The sequence below is a fragment of the Pan troglodytes genome, chromosome 17 (assembly GCF_028858775.2).
Source record: "Pan troglodytes isolate AG18354 chromosome 17, NHGRI_mPanTro3-v2.0_pri, whole genome shotgun sequence".
Classification (NCBI taxonomy): domain Eukaryota; kingdom Metazoa; phylum Chordata; class Mammalia; order Primates; family Hominidae; genus Pan; species Pan troglodytes.
The window spans coordinates 57,105,857-57,126,103 of record NC_072415.2 but is presented as its reverse complement, the minus strand read 5'-3'; the positions used below and the strand labels follow the sequence as shown (position 1 = coordinate 57,126,103).

Sequence of the window (20,247 nt, the reverse complement as noted above, 5' to 3'; positions counted from 1 at the left end):
GGTGGCATACACCTGTAGTTTCAGCTACACAGGAGGTTGAAGTGAGAGGATCACTTGAACCCAGGAATTTGAGGCTGCAGTGAGCCATGATTGGGCAACTGCACTCCAGCCTGGATGATAGGTGAGACCCTGTCTCCAAAACAACAACCACAATAACAAAACCCTGGAAAAGCTTTGGCCAAATTGATTTGCAAAACCTTGAATACTGTGACTTTAGTATGATATTCTCATTGCACATAGTAAATTAGATGGTCTGAGAAGTCCTGAAATGAGGGACCTAGTTTAGTTTAACCCAATATCTGCCAAGCTTACCTGACCACAAAACTCTTTAACACCTATTAATATTCTGTATAACTACTGCTCCAAGTGCTGCACACACTCAGAAAAGCACCTTGAAGTATTTTAACTCAGGGTTCTTTGGATAGAGCTGAGATTCCATCAAAAGTTGATGTAAAATGGGCCAAGCCCACATTCCAGTTTCTTTAAGTCCTTTGCTGAACCAAGTTGGGTATTAAGAGAATAAAACACAAATCCTATCAATAACAGAAGTATAAGTGTAATTGTCAGGCATGATTCTAAGCATGTTACATATTTAATCCTCGTAATAATGGCATCTACCTGATACTTAGCTATACCCCATTACTCCATTCTACAGACAAGGGAACTGAAGCATAAAGAGAATAAGTAACTTGTCCAAGATCACAGATTAGCAAAGGGAAGAGCAGACATTTGAAAGAAAATAGTCTGGGCTGGGCGCGGTGGCTCACGCCTGTAATCCCAGCGCTTTGGGAGGCCGAGGCGGGCGGATCACGAGGGCAGGAGATCGAGACCACGGTGAAACCCCGTCTCTACTAAAAATACAAAACAATTAGCCGGGCTTGGTGGCGGGTGCCTGTAGTCCCAGCTACTCGGGAGGCTGAGGCAGGAGAATGGCCTGAACCCGGGAGGCGGAGCTTGCAGTGAGCCGAGATCGCGCCATTGCACTCCAGGCTGGGTGACAGAGTGAGACTCCGTCTCAAAAAAAAAAAAAAAAAAAAAAAGAGTCTGGCTTCTAAGTTTATATGCATATCCTGGAAGCCGTCCCTATGACAACAAGCCCCACAGCCCTGTCATAGATTGAACACTTAGCACTTTCTCATATGCTACTCTTGGGGTTACTTTACTTAAGTGCCTGGTGAATAGAGCAGAGCAGCCCACTACCCACATGCAGACTGTCTGGCTTGTCAATTTCAGGAATGCTCTTATAGTCCAGATGGAGAAACACAGGCACAGAAAGGACCAAAGTCAGCCCTGCCCTGCTCCGGGGCTCGATTCCACCCCACTACTATGTGGAGATACAGAGTTTGAGCCTAAGCTGAGAAGTGACTGATGGCCTGCCTGTCTGCTAACCATGGGACGGGGGCACTCATTTCCTTCTAGGGGGCAATAGGTTTATTGAAAGCAGTGGTTGCTGGCATGGGTAAGAGAAACAATGGGAACTCTCAGTTCATTGTCAACTGCCTCCTGCCCTCCTCACATTTTTCCTTTGTACCTCTCCAGGACGAGGGTCACTGGATTCTCAAAACCGACTTTTAGTTCCAGTAGCTCCCTTATTTAATGGAGGAAAAGATGCTTATCAGACTTTTTGGGAAAATATCAAAAATTGATTGGTTTTTCTTGCTCTAACTCCAGATTTCTCCATCTTGGCACTGTTGACATTCAAAGTCAGATAATTATTTGTTATGGGGGCTGTCCTGTGCGTCATATGGCATTTGGCAGTATCCTTGGCCTGTACCCACTAGATGCCAGTGTGACAGCCAAAAAGACCTCTAAGCAGTGCCAAATATCTCCCAAGGGACAAAATCATCCTAATTGAGAACCACTGCTCTAACTCAAAAGTTTTAAAGCCCTAATCTCAGTGACTGGGAGGTTGAGGCAGGAGGATCACTTGAAGCTAGTAGTTCAAGACCAGCCTGAGCAACAGCAAGATCCTGTCTCTAAAAACAATTTAAATATTAGCTGGACATGGTGGCATGTGCCTGTAGTCCCAGCTACTCAGGAGGCTGAGGTGAGAGGATCCCTTGAGCCCAGGAGTTAGAGGTTGCAGTGAACTATGATCATGCAGTCCTGGCAACAGAGTGAGACCCCCATCTGTTACAAAAAAAAAAAAGTTTGTAAGCTCTTAGTCTGAAACCTACATGTTTTCTTCCTGGCTGAAATTTGAAAAGAAAAGCGAATATAAAGTAGATAGTGCCCTTCAAACACTTTGTGGAGCAGCTCTCTTCCTCTTATATCATCCAGCACAGTAGCAGCAGCCCTTACTGTAATTGCTTGTGTGTTTTTAATGAGGTAGGTGGCCAAACCCAAAAGTTTTTAAATTTCCTCACCCTGCCAGTTATAGAATGGGTATTGCGAGGAAGAAGAGAGTTGGGTTTAGGTTGTCCAAGTAAATGCAATACGTTTATTTTGAGGAAAGAAAAACTGATTAAGAAAGTTATCTTGTGCACATAGCCAGCAGTGAGACTATAGAAAAACCTCATTTCTGTGCTATCTTCAAATGTGTAGAGGAAAGAAAAAGTACTTTATGTACTGGATAGGTCTGTTGAAAAGTTTTCAACATCTAATGTGAAAAATATCTAGGTAAATGAGGCAATAAAAGCATAAGTCTGAAGCCAGGTGCAGTGGCTCACACCTGTAATGCCAGAACTTTGGGAGGCTGAGGTGGGCTGATCATTTGAGCCCAGGAATTTGAGACCAGCATGGAAAACATGGTGAGACCCTGTCTCTACAAAAAATACAAAAATTAGCCAGGCATGATGGTGCACACCAGCAGTCTCAGCTACTGGGGAGGCTGGGAGCAGGGGGATGTGGTTAGAGGTCGCAGTGAGCCATGATTACACTCCAGCCTTGACAAGAGAATGAGACACTGTCTCAAAAGAAAAAAAAAAGTGTATGTCTGGGTTGTTGGGGCAGGAGGAGGAATCGGTGGCGCACAGGGGATTTTTAGGGCAGCGAAATGATTTTGTATGGAACCATATTGGCAAATACATGGCCATTACGCATTTGTCAAAACTCACAGCACAATATAACACAAAGAGTATACCCTAATGTAAACTATGGACTTCAGTTAATAATGTATTGGCTCATCAACGGTAGTAATAAACCACATCAATACAGATGTCACTGGGAGAGGAAACTGGAAAAGGGAAGGGGCATACAGAACTCTGTACTTTCTGCTCGATTTTTCTGTAAATATAGAATTGCTCTAAACAAGAAAGTCTATTGTAGTTAAAAGTACGCATCTGGAAAAGTAGAGAGGAGAGAAAGAGGAATCATCTCTATAAATGTTTGTACTGTAACATACCCTTCTTGTGTTAAATAATGCGAAATCAAAATGAGAAGATTTTTTCGTCGTGCTTCTGTCCTCATCTCGCACTGGAACAGAGGAAAATTTAGGTAGGATGACAACAAAAAATAACACTGCTCTTACAGCAATAAACCCTGGAAGGTAAATGTAACCTGTCAAAGCCAAGCAGCATGACTTAAAGGCTGGTAAGCAATTTGAAGTCTCTAAGGACATATAAAGTTGTTTTCCATTGTTATTTTCTTCTTACAGCTGCCTTCTCAATTGTAAACTTAAGGGACAATGATTTTAATTAGGATTGCTCTTTACCACTTGGACTTCTTCCTGCCGAGCCAATCGGACTTTTATTGCTTATAATGGTGAAGAAACAAATGTACATCTACTACTATTGGGACCAGGTTAAAGAAACTGATTAGAAAAAGATAATCAGCTGTGAGCCAGAAATCATCTGTGACAACACAGGCACTTACCTGCTACCATATCTGTAGTTCACTCAGAGCCCCGCCCAGTCCTTGCCAAATGCAGAGATGAGTTCCCACAAACCATTCGGGGGTGACTGCACAGACAAGGATTTAGAATAGCCACTGAGAATAGCAGAGGCCATAAAAGGACAACTCCTGTATGATAAGGTCTTTGCTCAAACTGGATGAATCTGTGCACTTATTCACAGTGTTAATGTGCTACATTTAGGAAACTGGTATCTCAAATTGCCCCAAAATGTATTCACAAAATAGTCATGTTCAGTAATACTTCCCTTATTTGAAAATAACTTATCTATCTTTATCTAAGTAGAATACAGGTAAGAACCAGACAAAAGCCATAAAAGGTCTTTGTGTGGCCTAAATTACATCACAAAATCTATGCACAAACACTTATATTCATGATACATAGAAACACTTTTCAATGGCTGGGTGTGGTGGCTCATACCTGTAATCCCAGCAATCTGGGAGACCAAGGCGGATGGATCACTAGAGGTCAGGAGTTTGAGACCAGCCTGGCCAACATGGGAAAACCCCATCTCTACAAAAACTACAAAAATTAGCCAGTGGTGGCAGGCACCTGTAATCCCAGCTACTCGAGAGGCTGAGGCATGAGAACCACTTGAACCTGGAAGGCAGAGGTTGCAGTGAGCCAAGATCTTGCCACTGCACTCCAAGCTGGGTGACAGAGTAAGACTCTGTCTCAAAAAAAAAAAAAAAAAGAAAAGAAAAGAAAAGAAAAACAAACAAACCAAAAACCAAAAAACATTTTTCAGGCTTTCATGCAGAGTTTTCTAAAAATTAATGTTATAATGAAATTAAAATATGCATATAAATATTTGAAAATCAAATAATACTAAATTTTTTTCTAAGTTGCTTTTTTATTGTGGTAAAATATATGTAATATAAAATTTACCATTTTAACCATTTTTTTCTTTTTTAATTTTTTTTTGAGACAGGGTCTCACCCTGTGGCCCAGGCTGGAGTACAGTGGTATGGTCAGGGCTCATGGCAGCCCTGCCCTCCCTAGGCTCAGGTGATCCTTCTGCTTCAGTCTCCTCAGTAGCTGGGACTACAGGTGCACACTACCACCTAGATAAAACTAATCTGGCTGATTTCTATATTTTTTGTAGAGATGAGAGTCTCACAATGTTGGCTAAGTTGTTCTCAAACTCCTGGCCTCAAGCAATCTTCTTACTTTGTCCTTTCAAAGTGCTGGGATTACAGGCGTGAGCCACCACACCAGGCCCATTTTAAACTGTTTTTTTTTTTTTTTTTTTTGAGAAGGAATCTTGCTCTTGTTGCCCAGGTTGGAATGCAGTGGCATGATCTCCGATCACTGCAAACTCTGCCTCCCGGGTTCAAGCAATTCTCCTGCCTCAGCCTCCTGAGTAGCTGGGATTACAGATGCCCGCTGCCACACCTGGCTAATTTTTGTACTTTATTAGTAGAGACAGGGTTTTGCCATGTTCGCCAGGCTGGTCTCGAACTCCTGACTTCAGATGATCCGCCTGCTTCAGCCTCCCAAAGTGCTGGGATTACAGGCGTGAGCCACCGCACCTGGCCATCATTTTAACCATTTTTAAGTGTACAGTTCAGTGTCATTAAATACATTCACATTGTTGTACAACCATCACCACCATCCATCTCAGAAAATTTTCATCTTCCCGAATTGAAACTTCGTTCCCATTAAAGAGTAACTCCACATCTCCCCTGCCCCCAGCCCCTGGCAACCACCTCTCTACTTTTTTGTCTGTGGCCCAGGATAGCTTTGAATGTGGCCCAACACAAATTTGTAAATTTTCTTAAAACATGAGATTTTTTTTTGCTTTTTTTTTTCTCATCAGCTATCATTAGTGTTAGTGTATTTTATGTGTGGCCCAAGGGAATTCTTCTTCCACTGTGGCCCAGGGAACACAAAAGTTTGGACACCCTTGCCCTAGAGGAAACAACCTTAATTATTTTAGCTGTTTCTTCTGATATGTACTTCCCTGTCTCTAAATAATATATCATTGTTTCATGATATGTGTGTTAGGCATTAACTATTCACTTCCTTTAAGACAGATGAGAACTAAGCTGTCTTATACCCTTTTCAAACTATCCTTCCCTACAGTTGGATCAATATTTGCTGATTACATTATTAGGACCATATAAAAGTTGTTCACTGTGGAGCCAAAAATACCATGGTTACTTTTCCATTTCTGTACATTTTTTTTTTTTTGAAATGAATAACCACCCCATTTTTATTAGGTTACTTTTCAACATACGTATTGTTAATAATCAAAACACTAACACATCTCATATCACTTCCCACGCCATCAAATACATAAGATTTTGTGTCCTTTCTACTCACTCACCTCTTGCTTCCCTCTTGGAGCCTCTATCCTCCCGTTCTACTCTAGAGACTGACTCTAAGACCTGCAATAGATGCTTTTTCTGGGATTTCCCTTTGACATTTTCTTGCATTGGATCCCCTAGAAACTGAATCTTTCTCTTCTGGTCCCTCTCTTGTTTTAATAGCACACTTTCCGCCATGCTTCCAGTACAGCCTGTGGAATCATGAGTCAATTAAACCTCTTTTCTTCGTAAATTACCAAAGCAACAACATCAACAAAAAATAGCACACATTCTCTTGAGTAAAGGTGTATGGGAGATAAATGTTGAGAATTCGTATGCCTGAAAGTGTCTTTATTCTACTTTAAGCTTGATAGCTTGAAAAGGTATAACATTACCATTCCTATTCCTGATCCTTTGCATGTAATGTAATTTTTCTTCCCAGGAAGCTTTTAGGATCTCATTTTTTTTTTTTTTTTTTGAGATGGAGTCTCGCTCTGTCGCCCGGGCTGGAGTGTAGTGGCGCGATCTCTGCTCACTGCAAGCTCCGCCTCCCGCGTTCACGCCATTCACCTGCCTCAGCCTCCCGAGTAGCTGGGACTACAGACGCCCGCCACCACGCCCGGCTAATTTTTTGTATTTTTAGTAGAGACGGGGTTTCACCGTATTAGCCAGGATGGTCTCGATCTCCTGACCTCGTGATCCTCCCGCCTTGGCCTCCCAAACTGCTGGGATTACAGGCGTGAGCCACCGCGCCCAGCCTACAATCTCATTTTTAACCCTAGGGTTCTAAAATTACACAATTTCTTTGGTGTAGGTCATTTTCCATTCACTGCCTAGCCATTGTCAAGCTAGAAATTCTCATGTTCTCATTTTTGGAAAACTTCTTTATTATTTCTTTGGTAAATTATTTCACTATTTTTTCTCCGGTTTATTTTTATGAATACCTATTAATTGGATAGGGGATATCCTGAACTGATTTTTAAAGACTTTTTTTCCCACAGTGTTCCATTCCTTTGTCTCTTTTGTTCTATATTCTGAGCAATTTCCTTGGCCTTATTTTTTAGCAGAATTTATTTAGATAATAACATTTTTAATTTCCAGGAGCTTCTTCTTATTCTCTGATTCTTTCTTTTTTCATAGCATCTTATTCTTGTTTTTTAGAGTATTATCTTATGATTTAAAGTCATAATGAAGAGGTTCAGTTATGCTCAATATTTGCAATGTAAGTAGGCAGGTAAAACAGTAACCTATTTTATAAACATATCCATCCAAAAGAATTCAAATAGAAAGTTTTATTGCTTAAGATGATAAGCCTTTATTCAGAGTGCTATAAAACACAACAAATAAGGCAACCTGTGTTTCAAAATGTTTGTGAAGGGAGCATAGTAAGTACTACTTGTTTGATCGATTTTGCTCTCTGCCATTCAAAAGCTACTTGTTGCTTTGAATTTAGTCTAAAATAAATAAAAGTCAGGGCTCTCAGAAGTTCAAAAGAAAAAGAGATTTAAAAATATAATCCTTGAACCTATAAAATAGATGACATAAAAAGTAGTGATTCAGAATGAGAGAAATAGTTGCAAAGGACATATCTGATAAAGGACTGGTATCCAAAATATACAAACACAGACAAACCCTCCTAAATTCAACACTAAAAAAAAAATCCACTTAAAAATGGGCAAAACACATGAACTGACACTTCACAAAAGAAGATATACGGTTGGTAACCAAGCATATGAAAAGACAACATCACATCATCAAGGAATGGAAAGTTAAAACAACAGTGAAGTACCACTGCACACTTACTGGGATGGTGAAAATCCAAAATAGCAAATGCTGGCGAGGATGTAGAGCAACAGAAACTCACTGATTGCTGGTGGGATGCAACACAGTACAAACACTTTGAAAGGCACTTTGGCAGGTTTTTTTAAGGTAAAGACTAACCATACTCTTACTCAGCAATTACTCTGACCCAACAATTGCACCCCTTGGTATTTACCCAAATGAATTGAAAACTTATGTTCACAGAGAAACTGGCACAGGGATGTTTATAGCAGCTTTATTCATAATTGCCAAAACTTAGAAACAACCAAGATGTCGTTCAGTAGGTGAATGGATAAATAAATTGTGGTATACTCAGACAATGGAATGTTATTCAGAGCTAAAAGAAATGAGCTATCAAGCCATGAAAGAACATGAAGGAAATTTAGATGCATATCACTAAGTGGAAGAAGCCAATTGAAAAGCTTATGTACTGTATGATTCCAAATAGATAACATTCTGGAAAAGGCAAAACTATAGAGACAGTAAAAGGATAAGTGATTGCCAGGGGTTGGGGGGAGGAAGGGATGAATAGGTAGAGTACAAGATTTCTAGGGCAGCGAAACCATTGTATATGATAGATTGTAGTAACTGATAGGCATCATTATACATTTGTCCAAAACCACAGAATGTACAACAGCAAGCATGAACCCTCATGTAAAATGGACTTTGGTTGATAATCATGCCAGTGTAGATTCATCGATTTAACAACATACCACTGTATTTTGGGATGTTGACAGTGGGGGAAGGTGAGCATGCAGAGAGGTACGTGGGAATTCTCTATACTTTGTTCAATTTGGCTGTGAATCTAAAACTGCGCTAAAAAATAAATTCTATTTTTTAAAAAGCAGTGACTAATTTGTCAGGCCTACTGCTTTTAAATGGATGTTTATGGTTTCAGATTAGTTCCTTGGCAGATCATGTTCTTATTCCATTGCTCAAAAAACTTCTGAAACTCTTATTATAAAATTGTATTCAATATAGATTAATGACCACAGTCTTCCCCCAAGCTGCATTTACAAAAATAATCGTGGTAGAAAACTGGTACAATGCATAAAACCATGAGAAAAAAACACATTTTGGTCACACTCTTTTTTAAAATTTAATTTTATTTGTTTAGAGACAGGGATCTCACCATGTTACCAGGCTGGCCTTGAACACCCGGGCTGAAGTGATCCTCCCACCTCAGCCTCCCAAGTAGCTGGGACTACAAGTGTGCACCATTCCACCCAGCCTATACTTTTTAAGTCTTCTTACAAAGTAGTACTCTCATGTAAGCTGATAACTTATTTTTAGAAATAATATTTTATAAATATTTTTCCAAGGCATTAAATGTTTTTACATTACTTGATTTTTAACATATGCAGAGAATGTATCATAACTTAATAAATCTTCTATTGTTACGTAAATGTATGCCTCTTCCAATTTACAAATACTATTAGGAGATGTGGCTATTTCTAATATCCAAATTAATCCTCAGTGACAGATCTGATAACATTAAGGAGAGCTTTAAAAGCATACAACAGTCCACTCAGAAACAATGTCACTGGGAACCTTCCTACCTCTGTCCTTGAAGACAGCAGTGATGGGGGGAATGGTTAACAAACCCAAAAACAAATTACCAAGAGAGAAACAATCAAGAAGGCAATTACAGTAGTCTTGCTTGCTATATTTTATGTTATTGTGAAATATATATATATAATTTATATGAAAGAGTGTATAACACATCCATTCATTTTTAATAATAAACAAACACCCCCTAGATGATGACCCAGAGCACCTTCAATATCTTAGAAGCTCCCTTGGGTGTTTCCCACAGGTGGTTCCCCTCCCTGCCTCCTGAGGTAATGACCATCCTGAATTTTGTGCTTATCAGTCCCTTTTTCTTTCTGATTTTTACCAACTATGTATGTATTCTTAAAAAATGTATTTGTTTAGTTTTCTCATTTTTGAGCTTTATATGAGTGAAACACATGTCTATTTTTGGTGACTATTTTTGTCCAACAGTATGTAATTTTCCCCATATCAAAGTAAAGATTCAGAAATTGTCCACCTATTCCATGAAATTTTCATTATTTCATAATTATCTGCTTCTGTGGTTTTCTGGTCTATCTGGGCACAATTTCAAAGTGTCTTACAGGTTTCTTCTCTAATGTCTGTTAAAGTCACTTCTTTTTCCCAGAAAACAGAAATATCATTAAATACTTCCAGTTGCCCACACCACCTGTCATGGTGCCAAATGCCAAGTAGAGACTATTTCTTTATTTATTTTTCCTATTTAATGTTGATTTAATTTTCTTCTCATTCTATTTTCTTCCCTCCCCCTCAGCTTTATTAAGGTATAATTGAATAATAAAAATTGTTTATACTTATTCATATACGATTTTGTGGTAAGAAGATTGATATTCGTTGATAGGTTTACTAGATCACTTCTTTTTCAAACTATAGGTCATGAAGTCAACTTAATCGGTTATGAGAAGCATAGTTGAATAAAATAGAATGATTGCAGAATGCATAACAGGTAAGAAGGCTTAGTATTGTGTCACGAAACTTTTGTTGTATTTGTGTGTAGGTATGTGTGTGGGAGGGAGAGAATTCTGAATTTCAATCTAAGATGTCTTACAGTTGGTCACAGTAAAAAAAAGTTTGAAAGCCACTATACAAAATGATACTATTTCAATATTAAAGATATCTGAGATTTGTAGTTTCCACTCATCTTTCTGAAGACGTTGACACAACAACTCTTGGTGAAGACTGAACCCTTTCTAATTTGCCAAAATTAACATTGGCCATCAAAGTTTTTCTTTCCTTTTTTTTGAAATTAAATTTGCCTCACCTATAGTGCCATATGGCATATTAGGAGGGGAACCCTTCATGAAATTTAGGTCATTCCAAAGTGACCATTATTTGCAGAATAAAAATGATAATAATCATAGAATTCAGTCCAGATCAAGTTTGCAAAATACAATTATAACTGCATATTAAATAGGCAGAAATAGGATTGATGGGCTATGTTTCTAAACGTATATGGTCTCAAACCTATGTTTGGAGTTTTGGTCCAGAATTTTAAGTCTAAAAGGTACCTGGAAATTACTGAATCTCAGGGGCCCCTGGAGATCATTTGAATCTCAGGAACCTGGGATCTATAAGAATTAAGGGATTTGCTGAAAAGCCCAAATAGCTGAAAGCAGAATCTTGGCTTCTGGGCCAATGCTCCTCCTTTCATCAACTCCTCCTCATCATTCTCTCACCAATTTATATTCACTCCAGACCAGAGATAATCTTCTACTTTATATTATTTCATAAAATCCATACCCTGCACAACCACTATTTTAATTTACCAAAACCTGTGGGCCAAACTTGCCAGAAACAAACAACTGTGGTTACCAGCCGGTCTTTCCTAGTTGACCTAACAGAGTAATAAATGAATGATGTCTTTTACAATTTCTCAAACCTAATTTCCCACAATATTAGTGACCATTCCAAAGCTGTTACTGGCTAGACCTCCTTCAAAAGATTAGTCACCCTGCTGTATCAGAAGTAGTATGTCTTATAAGAGATTATGCCTTTTAATTGCTGAATAGTTGCAGACCTGCTGTAAATAAAGCTAATCCATTTCATATGCATGTAAAAGTCTTTGAGAAAGCAAAGATGGGAATTGGCTTAAAGAGACATGAAGTGATCTACATTTTTCTAGAGACTATATTGGACACTGACTGGTCCCATTTCTAACAATGTCCATATCCCTCCGTATTAGAGGTTCTAACACAGTGTCCTGTACATCACATGAAATAAAGCCTGGAAAGTGCTTTGAAAACTGTGGGGGTGCTATGCCAATATTAGGGATAGTAATTGGTAGGTGCCCAATAGCTGTTAGTTGCTTCGTACATGCATTTCAGAGTCTCTCTATCCTTCACTAGAAGCATTTGCTTCTTCCTAATTGAAACATGTACTTGTGCAAATGTTCTCTAGGACTAGGCCACTGAGAAAAAGTAGCTAGTGTTCTCTGTGTGCTCCTCAGTACTGGATCCACTGCACTGGGTTTGGCTGAATTTCTTAAAGATGAGGAGGGTCAATTACACTATATTATAGAAATACTCCATGTGTGCACAGACATGCATATACCCAGAGGAAGACCCTCATTAGTGGGATGAAAAACTCATTAGGGAAAACTTATTAGATTTATTAGAGGAACAGAAAAAAAAAGATCCCGGAAGAAACATTTAAAAGCAGGGAGGAGAGGACTGGGGAGGATGGGAGAACTGCAGGAGGCAGGGGGTGGAGGGGATGGCAGGTAAAGGGTACAGAATTTCTCTTTGGGCTAATGAAAAGGTTCTAAAATTGATCAAGGCAATGGAAGTATATCTCTGTGAATATCTTGAAAGCCATGGAATTGTACATTTTAAATGGTGAGTTGTAAGGTATATGAATAAAGATATTTTAAAATGCAAAATGTGGGAGAGGGGCAGAGAAAAGAAGGCTTAAATAAATGTAAATAATTTAAGTAAAATTGTGGCTTGATATATAAAATAAATAGTCTAACTGAAAATATAAATCATTATATGCAATATTTTGAAGCTATTCAAGATGGAAATGATGGGGGTAAAAGAACTGGTTATCACACACAGCACCATGAGGGCCTGCTTTTTCAGCCCCCAGACAGAGCCTGTTTCTGCTTTGGAGTGTAGCAATGACACTTTATTACTACCCAGCCTTGCTGTATCAGTGTGACTACAGGAGTAGACTTACTGAACAGAAGAGTAATACAGGCATTTCTGTGTTCAGAATCTTCACATATTCATTTACAGCAGACATTTCTCTTTGCAGTTTTTCTTGTGGGTTTTATAATAATTTGCAATATATATACAAGTTGAAGAAACCACCTTAACTATTGTCTATACTTCTTCAGTTTTTTGATACAAAAATAAGCTTCTTTCAATAAGAATCTCAAATTTTTTAAAGTGCAGCTATTTTTTACATTTTTACATCCAGATTTGGTAAGGTATTGAAAGAATATTGTATTTCAGATACAATTGGTGGGAATGTAAGTTGGTACAACCCTTTTGCAGAGCAAATTGACAAAATCTATCAAAGAGAAAAACGCGCATACCTGTTGACCCAGCAATATCACTCAGCAATTTATACTCTAGAGGATCAATTACACTATATTATAGAAATACTCCATGTGTGCACATACATGCACATACACAGAGGCAGAAAAATACAGTTTATTTTCTACTACCCACAGGTAGGATAGTGAGTTTCATAGCAACCCTAATAAAAGCAAGTTGGAACATTTGTCAGAATTATTTCCTTCAAACTCCTTTTTAGAATCCCTGGAGAGTCATTTAAACGGTGAACCACTGACCTAATTAACACAGTTAATCAGGATAAATAAGAAAGCGAAAGCTCTAATTCTTGAGACAGAGGTCTAATTCTTAATCCTAAACAAATCTGAGCAATGTTGATCATACTTTTGAAAGAATAGCCTAAAAGACAGGCTTACTCAGGGTTTTCATTACATTTCTGCAAAATGGCAGCTACTTCAACTCCAGTCAAAAGAATTTCCACTTTTTTAAAATTAGAATCACAGTTTGCAAAAGAGTCGATCTCTATAATGGGGATTGGCTGAGTCCTTTAGAACTCTGTCTGGTAATGAGGCTGCATCAAAAATGGCTTTTCATGGTCGGGCAATGTGACTCACTCCTGTAATCCCAGCAATTTGGGAGGCCAAGGTGGGAGGATCACTTGAGCCCAGGAGTTTGAGAGCAGCCTGGGCAACATAGGGAGACTCCCATCTCTAATAAAAAAAAAATGGCTTTCCCACTATGTGGACTGTGAAGCAGCTTTTACTTGTGGTGACCAGGTCTTAAAATAATAATGTGATTTTTATTTTGTGGTAAGAGTGATAAAAATTCAGAATTCAGTAAGAGTAAAGCAGGAAAAGAGAGTTTTAAAAACACTATTCCAAATGTAGTGTTAAATATTTAAGATGAGCTTCTGTTACTGAAAACACAGAATGCAGTCTTACAAATTTCTTAATTAAAGGTATAAAGTTGGCCAGATCTACATCTTTCTGCCCAGGCCATTCAAATTAACATAGAAAATTATCTTCTGAATTAAAAAAAACTAAGAATGAGCCATTCCCCGCAAAAAGGATCCATTTAAACTGTAAGAGATGGTGTGCCCCTGAAATGGACACAATTACATGCTCATTAATTTCTGTGTACAAAGAAAGGAGGCCCAGAAGTGAACATCTAATCTAGGTGTCTCATTTGCATGTTTCAATAATCTGGCTGTTTTTGTTTTCTTTCATTTCCTTTGTGGGCTATTGTGCCACAAATATACCTCCATTATCAAATTCAAAATTGAATCCTATGATACCATAGCCTGAGGAAAAGGAAGCATTGAATATCATTCCCAGTTTTAGACCCAGAAGATATTTAGGAAATGTTACTGTATATACACCACATGCAACATTAGTGCTTTTAATTTCCTTTTAACGGGTGCAATGGAGATTAATTTGCATGAGCTCGTTTCAATTTCAGTAATAAGATCCAAATTTTGCATTAAGCTTTCAATCTCAAAAACAAACAGTTAAAAAGCATACATCACTTCTTTCAAATGTCTTTACTATACTTCTATTTTACAGTCCCTGCATCTAATATTCCCCTAAAAGGTTGAATATATATACCTGTAGGTTCTAATTTGTTTCTTGTTTGTTTCCTGACTATCTCCTGGCTCTGCCAGGAAACTTCCTAACTTTCAAATGCTGTACAACCCAAAAAAATGCTAGAAATATCAAAAGAAGTGTCTACAGATCCAGAAAAGACATTTATTGAATTTAATACAATGTCAGAATTGGTCAACTATGCTCAGAAACATAGGACCAAGTGTTCCCTAATTTGAGAGGGTAAATAAGTAACAACAGAAATAAGAGAAAAAACCATAGATATTTCAAATGATCCTGTTTTAATAATTGTCACTGAAAATTAAAGTCCGATCTAGATACCAAATCTGTTTCAACAATAATAGCTAGAGACAAGAGTAAAAATTTCTTTAAAGTTTTAAAACAGGTGGAAGAAGATTCAGAAATATTTATTCCAAGATTTGTAAGCGGGGATAAAACATGGCTACACTGGATAGTCCTGAAGAAAGAGCACAAAACAATGGCTACCAAAAGGTGGCAGCACTCCAGTCGAAGACAGAGAGGACCAGTCAAGAGAAGAGGTCATGGCAACAGTTTTGGGGAATGCTCAAAAGATATGACTAAAAGACTTTTTGAAGGGCCAAACCAAGATCAAATGTGCTTACTAACAGAGTTTTTGAGAAAACTAGCCAAAGCATGAGCAGAAAAACCATTACCAGAGAGTTCTACCTAATCATGAAAAAGTTCTTGCTGTAGCATTTCACTGAACAAAGGGCAGTTTGGCAAGAGTTTCAAAAGGAAGTCATGAGGCGTCCACCTTGCAGTCATGATGTGGAACCTGCTGACTTCTATTTCTTTCCTCGTATTAAAAATTCTGCAAACGGCACCCAGTTTTCTTCAGTTAATAATGGAAAAAAGATTTCTTGGAAATAGTTAAATTACCAGAAACATCAGGGCTTGAGGGACAAGGCGGGGTCAAGACAGTGCTCGAACTACTGTCTCGAAATTGATGGAGCAGATGTTAAGAAATAAAATCTACCGGTTTTATTTTTGTCTTTTAATCCCTGTTTTGACAAATTTGGGAAGTCCCCTCACACAACATCAGTCCTAGGCAAAGAGTTGTTATCCTGTATTGGTTCTTCTTTCTATGATTTTGTCTTCCTGTGTTATTTTCTGTTTTACTCCCAAGAAGATTCAGTCTGTGTTTTTTGGAATTCACAGATGTGGAACCTGCGAACATGGAAGGTCAACGGTAAAACTCAGTGGGGTGTGTCGAGGCTGAAATTAACCTAATCAACCTCTGGGGCACAGCAGTCCACCTGGCGTGGACCGTCCCGATTGTCTGCATTGTGCTGACGGCATGAGTACGTATGGGGGCGGGGCAGACCAGGAGCTAAGAGGGTCAGGGCTAGAGCCGTGAGTGTCGGCCTGGGATGGGCTATACAAGGCCCAGCTCTGGCACCAGAGCTTCATTCTTTGTTGCACAGCAAACTGCAGAGGTCACTCCAGGCTGTGGCTCCACATCCCGAGGAACAAAAGCGGGCCTGCTCAGCTGTCTGCAAGGACGGCCGTTCCAGACCAAGTGGCCCGCTGCTCCGAGGACCCAGCTCGCTCCAGGCTGTGACTCCACATCCCGAGGTCGCTGCCTGGCGACCGGGCAGCGAGGACCGGCCACCCCAGACTGCCTGTGCCGCCGCCCCAAAGACAGAGCCGCGACCGCCGGGACAGCGACGCCTGCACAGCGACGCCTGCACAGCTCTGGTGAGATGGCAGCAGGGTCCAGTACGCTGCGTGCAGTGGAGAAGCTGCAGGTGCGTCTGGCCACTAAAACGGACCCGAAAAAGCTAGAGAAATATTTGCAGAAACTCTCCGCCTTGCCCATGACGGCAGACATCCTGGCGGAGACTGGAATCAGAAAGACGGTGAAGCGCCTGCGGAAGCACCAGCACGTGGGCGACTTTGCCAGAGACTTAGCGGCCCGGTGGAAGAAGCTGGTGCTCGTGGACCGAAACACCGGGCCTGACCCACAGGACCCTGAGGAGGGCGCTTCCCGACAGCGCTTCGGGGAGGCTCTTCAGGACCGGGAAAAGGCCTGGGGCTTCCCAGAAATCGGGGCGGCCCCCAGGAGCCCATCTGACAGCCCTGAGCACAGACCGACAGCACACAGAACACTTCCGGGGCAACAGAGACCTCACCCGAGGTCTCCCAGTCGCGAGCCCAGAGCTGAGAGAAAGTGCCCCAGAATAGCCCCAGCTGATTCCGGCCGCTATCGGGCCTCTCCAGCGCGCACCACTCCCCTCCCGATGCCCGAGGGCTCTGAGCCTGCTGCGCCCGGGAAGCAACCCGGAAGAAGCCACACTCACGCCGCTCAGGGCGGGCATCTGCTGGGTCCAGGCTGTCAGGGCCAACCCCAGGGGAAAGCCGTTGTGAGCCACAGCAAGGGGCACAAATCGTCTCGCCAGGAAAAACGCCCCTTGTGTGCCCAGGGAGATTGGCACTCCCCTACTTTGATCAGGGAGAAATCATGCCGGGCCTGCTTAAGAGAGGAAACCCCAAGGATGCCCTCCTGGGCAAGTGCCAGGGACAGACAGCCTTCGGACTTCAAGACAGACAAGGAAGGGGGGCAAGCTGGCAGCGGCCAGCGTGTCCCTGCCTTGGAGGAGGCTCCAGACAGTCACCAGAAGAGGCCTCAGCACAGGCACTCGAACAAGAAGAGGCCCAGTCTAGACGGCCGGGACCCAGGAAATGGGACACACGGCCTGTCCCCCGAGGAGAAAGAGCAGCTTTCCAACAACCGAGAGACTCAAGAGGGGAAGCCACCGACTGCTCATTTGGACAGAACGTCCGTGAGCTCCCTCTCTGAGGTGGAGGAGGTAGATATGGCTGAGGAATTCGAGCAGCCCACTCTGTCATGTGAAAAATACCTCACCTACGATCAGTTGCGGAAGCAAAAGAAAAAGACTGGAAAATCTTCCACCACTGCACTTGGAGATAAACAAAGGAAAGCAAACGAATCCAAGGGCACTCGTGAGTCCTGGGATTCGGCTAAGAAATTGCCTCCTGTCCAGGAAAGCCAGTCAGAGAGGCTGCAGGCGGCCGGCGCTCATTCCGCCGGGCCGAAAACGGTGCCCAGCCATGCCTTCTCAGAGCTCTGGGACCTCTCAGAGGCCTGGATGCAGGCCAACTACGATCCGCTTTCGGATTCTGACTCCATGATCTCCCAGGCAAAGCCAGAAGCACTCTCTGCACCAAAGTTCCGGGAGGAAGCTGCTTTCCCTGGACGCAGAGTGAATGCTAAGATGCCGGTGTACTCGGGCTCCAGGCCTGCCTGCCAGCTCCAGGTGCCGACGCTGCGCCAGCAGTGTGTCCAGGTGCTTAGAAACAATCCGGACGCCCTCAGAGACGTGGGAGAGGTCCCCTACTGGGTTCTTGAACCCGTTCTGGAAGGGTGGAGGCCCGATCAGCTGTATCGCAGAAAGAAAGACAATCACGCACTCGTTAGAGAGACAGACGAATTACGGAGGATTCATTGTTTCCAGGACTTCAAGGAAGAAAAGCCACAGGAAAACAAAACTTGGAGGGAGCAGTACCTGCGGCTTCGGGACGCCCCAGAGCAGCGGCTGAGAGTAATGACAACGAATATCCGATCTGCACGTGGAAACAACCCCAACGGCAGAGAGGCAAAGATGATCTGTTTCAAATCTGTGGCCAAGACGCCTTATGATACTTCAAGGAGGCAAGAGAAGTCTGCAGGAGACGCTGACCCCGAAAATGGGGAGATCAAGCCAGCCTCCAAGCCCGCGGGAAGCAGCCACACTCCCTCCAGCCAGAGCAGCAGCGACGGTGGCAGAGACAGCAGCAGCAGCGTCCTTCGCTGGCTCCCTGAGAAGCGGGCCAACCCCTGCCTGAGCAGCAGCAATGAGCACTCGGCGCCCGCGGCCAAAACCCGGAAACAGGCTGCCAAGAAATTGGCCCCGCTGATGGCCAAGGCAATTCGAGACTACAAGAGAAGATTCTCCCGACGATAAACTCAGGACTTGCCTTGCAGATAAAATCTGGGGGGATTTTTGCATTGGTAAAGTCAATGCGGGTTGGGGAATGAAACTTCCAATGGACACCAGAACCTTTAACTTGGTGCAAAGTTGAGCCTTTGAATTCTGCAGGTGTCATGTGCTGGCCCTGTGATTTTGCCTCCCACACCCAGCCACTACCTCCCAGCTTGGAGAACACCTCAGAATTCAGAAGATATGAACGCATTGGGAACAATTCTATTTTGGATGTTCACTGATAATTTTTAAAAACACCCTAGTTGTAATCATAAATAAGGAACAAGATGTGAGATTTCCTTTTTCCTTTCTTTTTTTTTCTCGAAATCAAGTAGATAAGAACTTCTTAGACAAAAACACACAAGCCATTAGTTGACACTGATAACTCCGAATACATAAAATGTTTGCTGTTGCTGCCGTTGTTGTTGTTTTAATAAAAGGCTGGGCATGATCTTGTAATCGTGAGCCATCCTCCTTTGGGAGGTGGAGGAAAGCAGTTCGCTTGAGCCTAGTAGGTGAAGAACAGCCTGGGCAAAATAGGAAAACCCCGTCTCTGCAAAAGATATCAAAACTAGCCTGGCATGGTGGCACGGTCCATGTGGTCCCAGCTTCTTAAAGGGCTGAGGTGGCAGGATTGCCTGAGCTGGGCAAGCAGAGGTTGCAGTGACCCTTCATCATTCCACTGCACTTCAGGCTGGGTGACAGAACCAGAGCATGGCTCAAAGAAAACTGCTATTTCTTAGAAAAAAGGAACTATGGGATTTCATAAGTGAATGGTAATCACTGGTACATGCGTTAAGCCAAAATAGTTTCCCTAAGTAACACATAGAATCATTCCCAAACTTTTCACCCAGAACCCCTATGAAAGAATGGTGACACGTTAATCAGCTTATTTAGCTTCTGAATCAAGAAGTCTAAAGCAGCCAATCAGATTTTCTAATTACCATGAGATGACTGGGTTAACTACCTTGAGTTCAGATCACACGGGCTTCTGCTAGCTTTCTTAAAACTTTTCATTCTAAAGCAGGGCATTTTTTGGCCTCACACGGGCTGGTAATCACAGGAACGTGTGCCAGATATGATACACACACACACGAAAGAAGCCAGGATGGAGACACACGGATACTGCATTTCAGGAAGACAAGAAAGCATTCTTTCTGGGGAAAGGTACGTGACACTACCAGTAACCATATAAAACTCAAAAAAGTCCAGGTGGGGAGGCTCAAGGCCCTACCTCAGCACTTTGGGAGGCCGAGGTGGGTGGATCACATAAGGTAAGGAGTTCAAGACAAGGACGACCAATATGAAAAAGATCCCAACTCGACTAAAATAATCCTCATTCTACCTCTGAAGAATTGCTAGTATTACACTACGATTCTCCTTGAGAAGTAGCTAGAAGTCTGGAAACACAGCAAATTTACCTACTTTTCTACAAACTATGCAAGGGTACTTATAAGAAATGGCTTAACACCCGAATCCACATTCCCCGATTCTCAGGGCATAATGATTTTCTTTTTGCAGAAGAAACACACACACCCCGCCACCACCACAACACACACAAAAAGAAAGACAGAG

The 20,247-nt window shown here is 41.7% G+C and overlaps 2 protein-coding genes across 11 annotated transcripts in view; one reads left to right on the top strand and one right to left on the bottom strand.

The window, feature by feature from the left end:
• The window catches only part of KATNAL2 (katanin catalytic subunit A1 like 2), a 409,798-nt gene that overhangs the window by 51,528 nt on the left and 338,023 nt on the right, over positions 1-20,247 (bottom strand). For 7 of the 10 annotated variants that reach the window (XM_016933645.4, XM_016933646.4, XM_063796082.1 and 4 more), the window contains exon 4: positions 3,344-3,414. The exons of 2 other annotated variants lie outside the window; for them this stretch is intronic. In XM_016933645.4, coding sequence (XP_016789134.1) covers positions 3,344-3,414 — 71 coding nt within the window. Of the gene's footprint in view, positions 1-3,343; positions 3,415-3,813; positions 3,901-20,247 lie in introns of those variants that run through there. One more of the 10 variants, XM_063796079.1, reaches the window with a different exon arrangement.
• ELOA2 (elongin A2) lies at positions 15,919-18,967 on the top strand. The gene has a single exon (XM_523920.7). The coding sequence runs from the start codon at positions 16,060-16,062 to the stop codon at positions 18,652-18,654; it is 2,595 nt and encodes an 864-aa protein (XP_523920.5). The 5' UTR covers positions 15,919-16,059; the 3' UTR covers positions 18,655-18,967.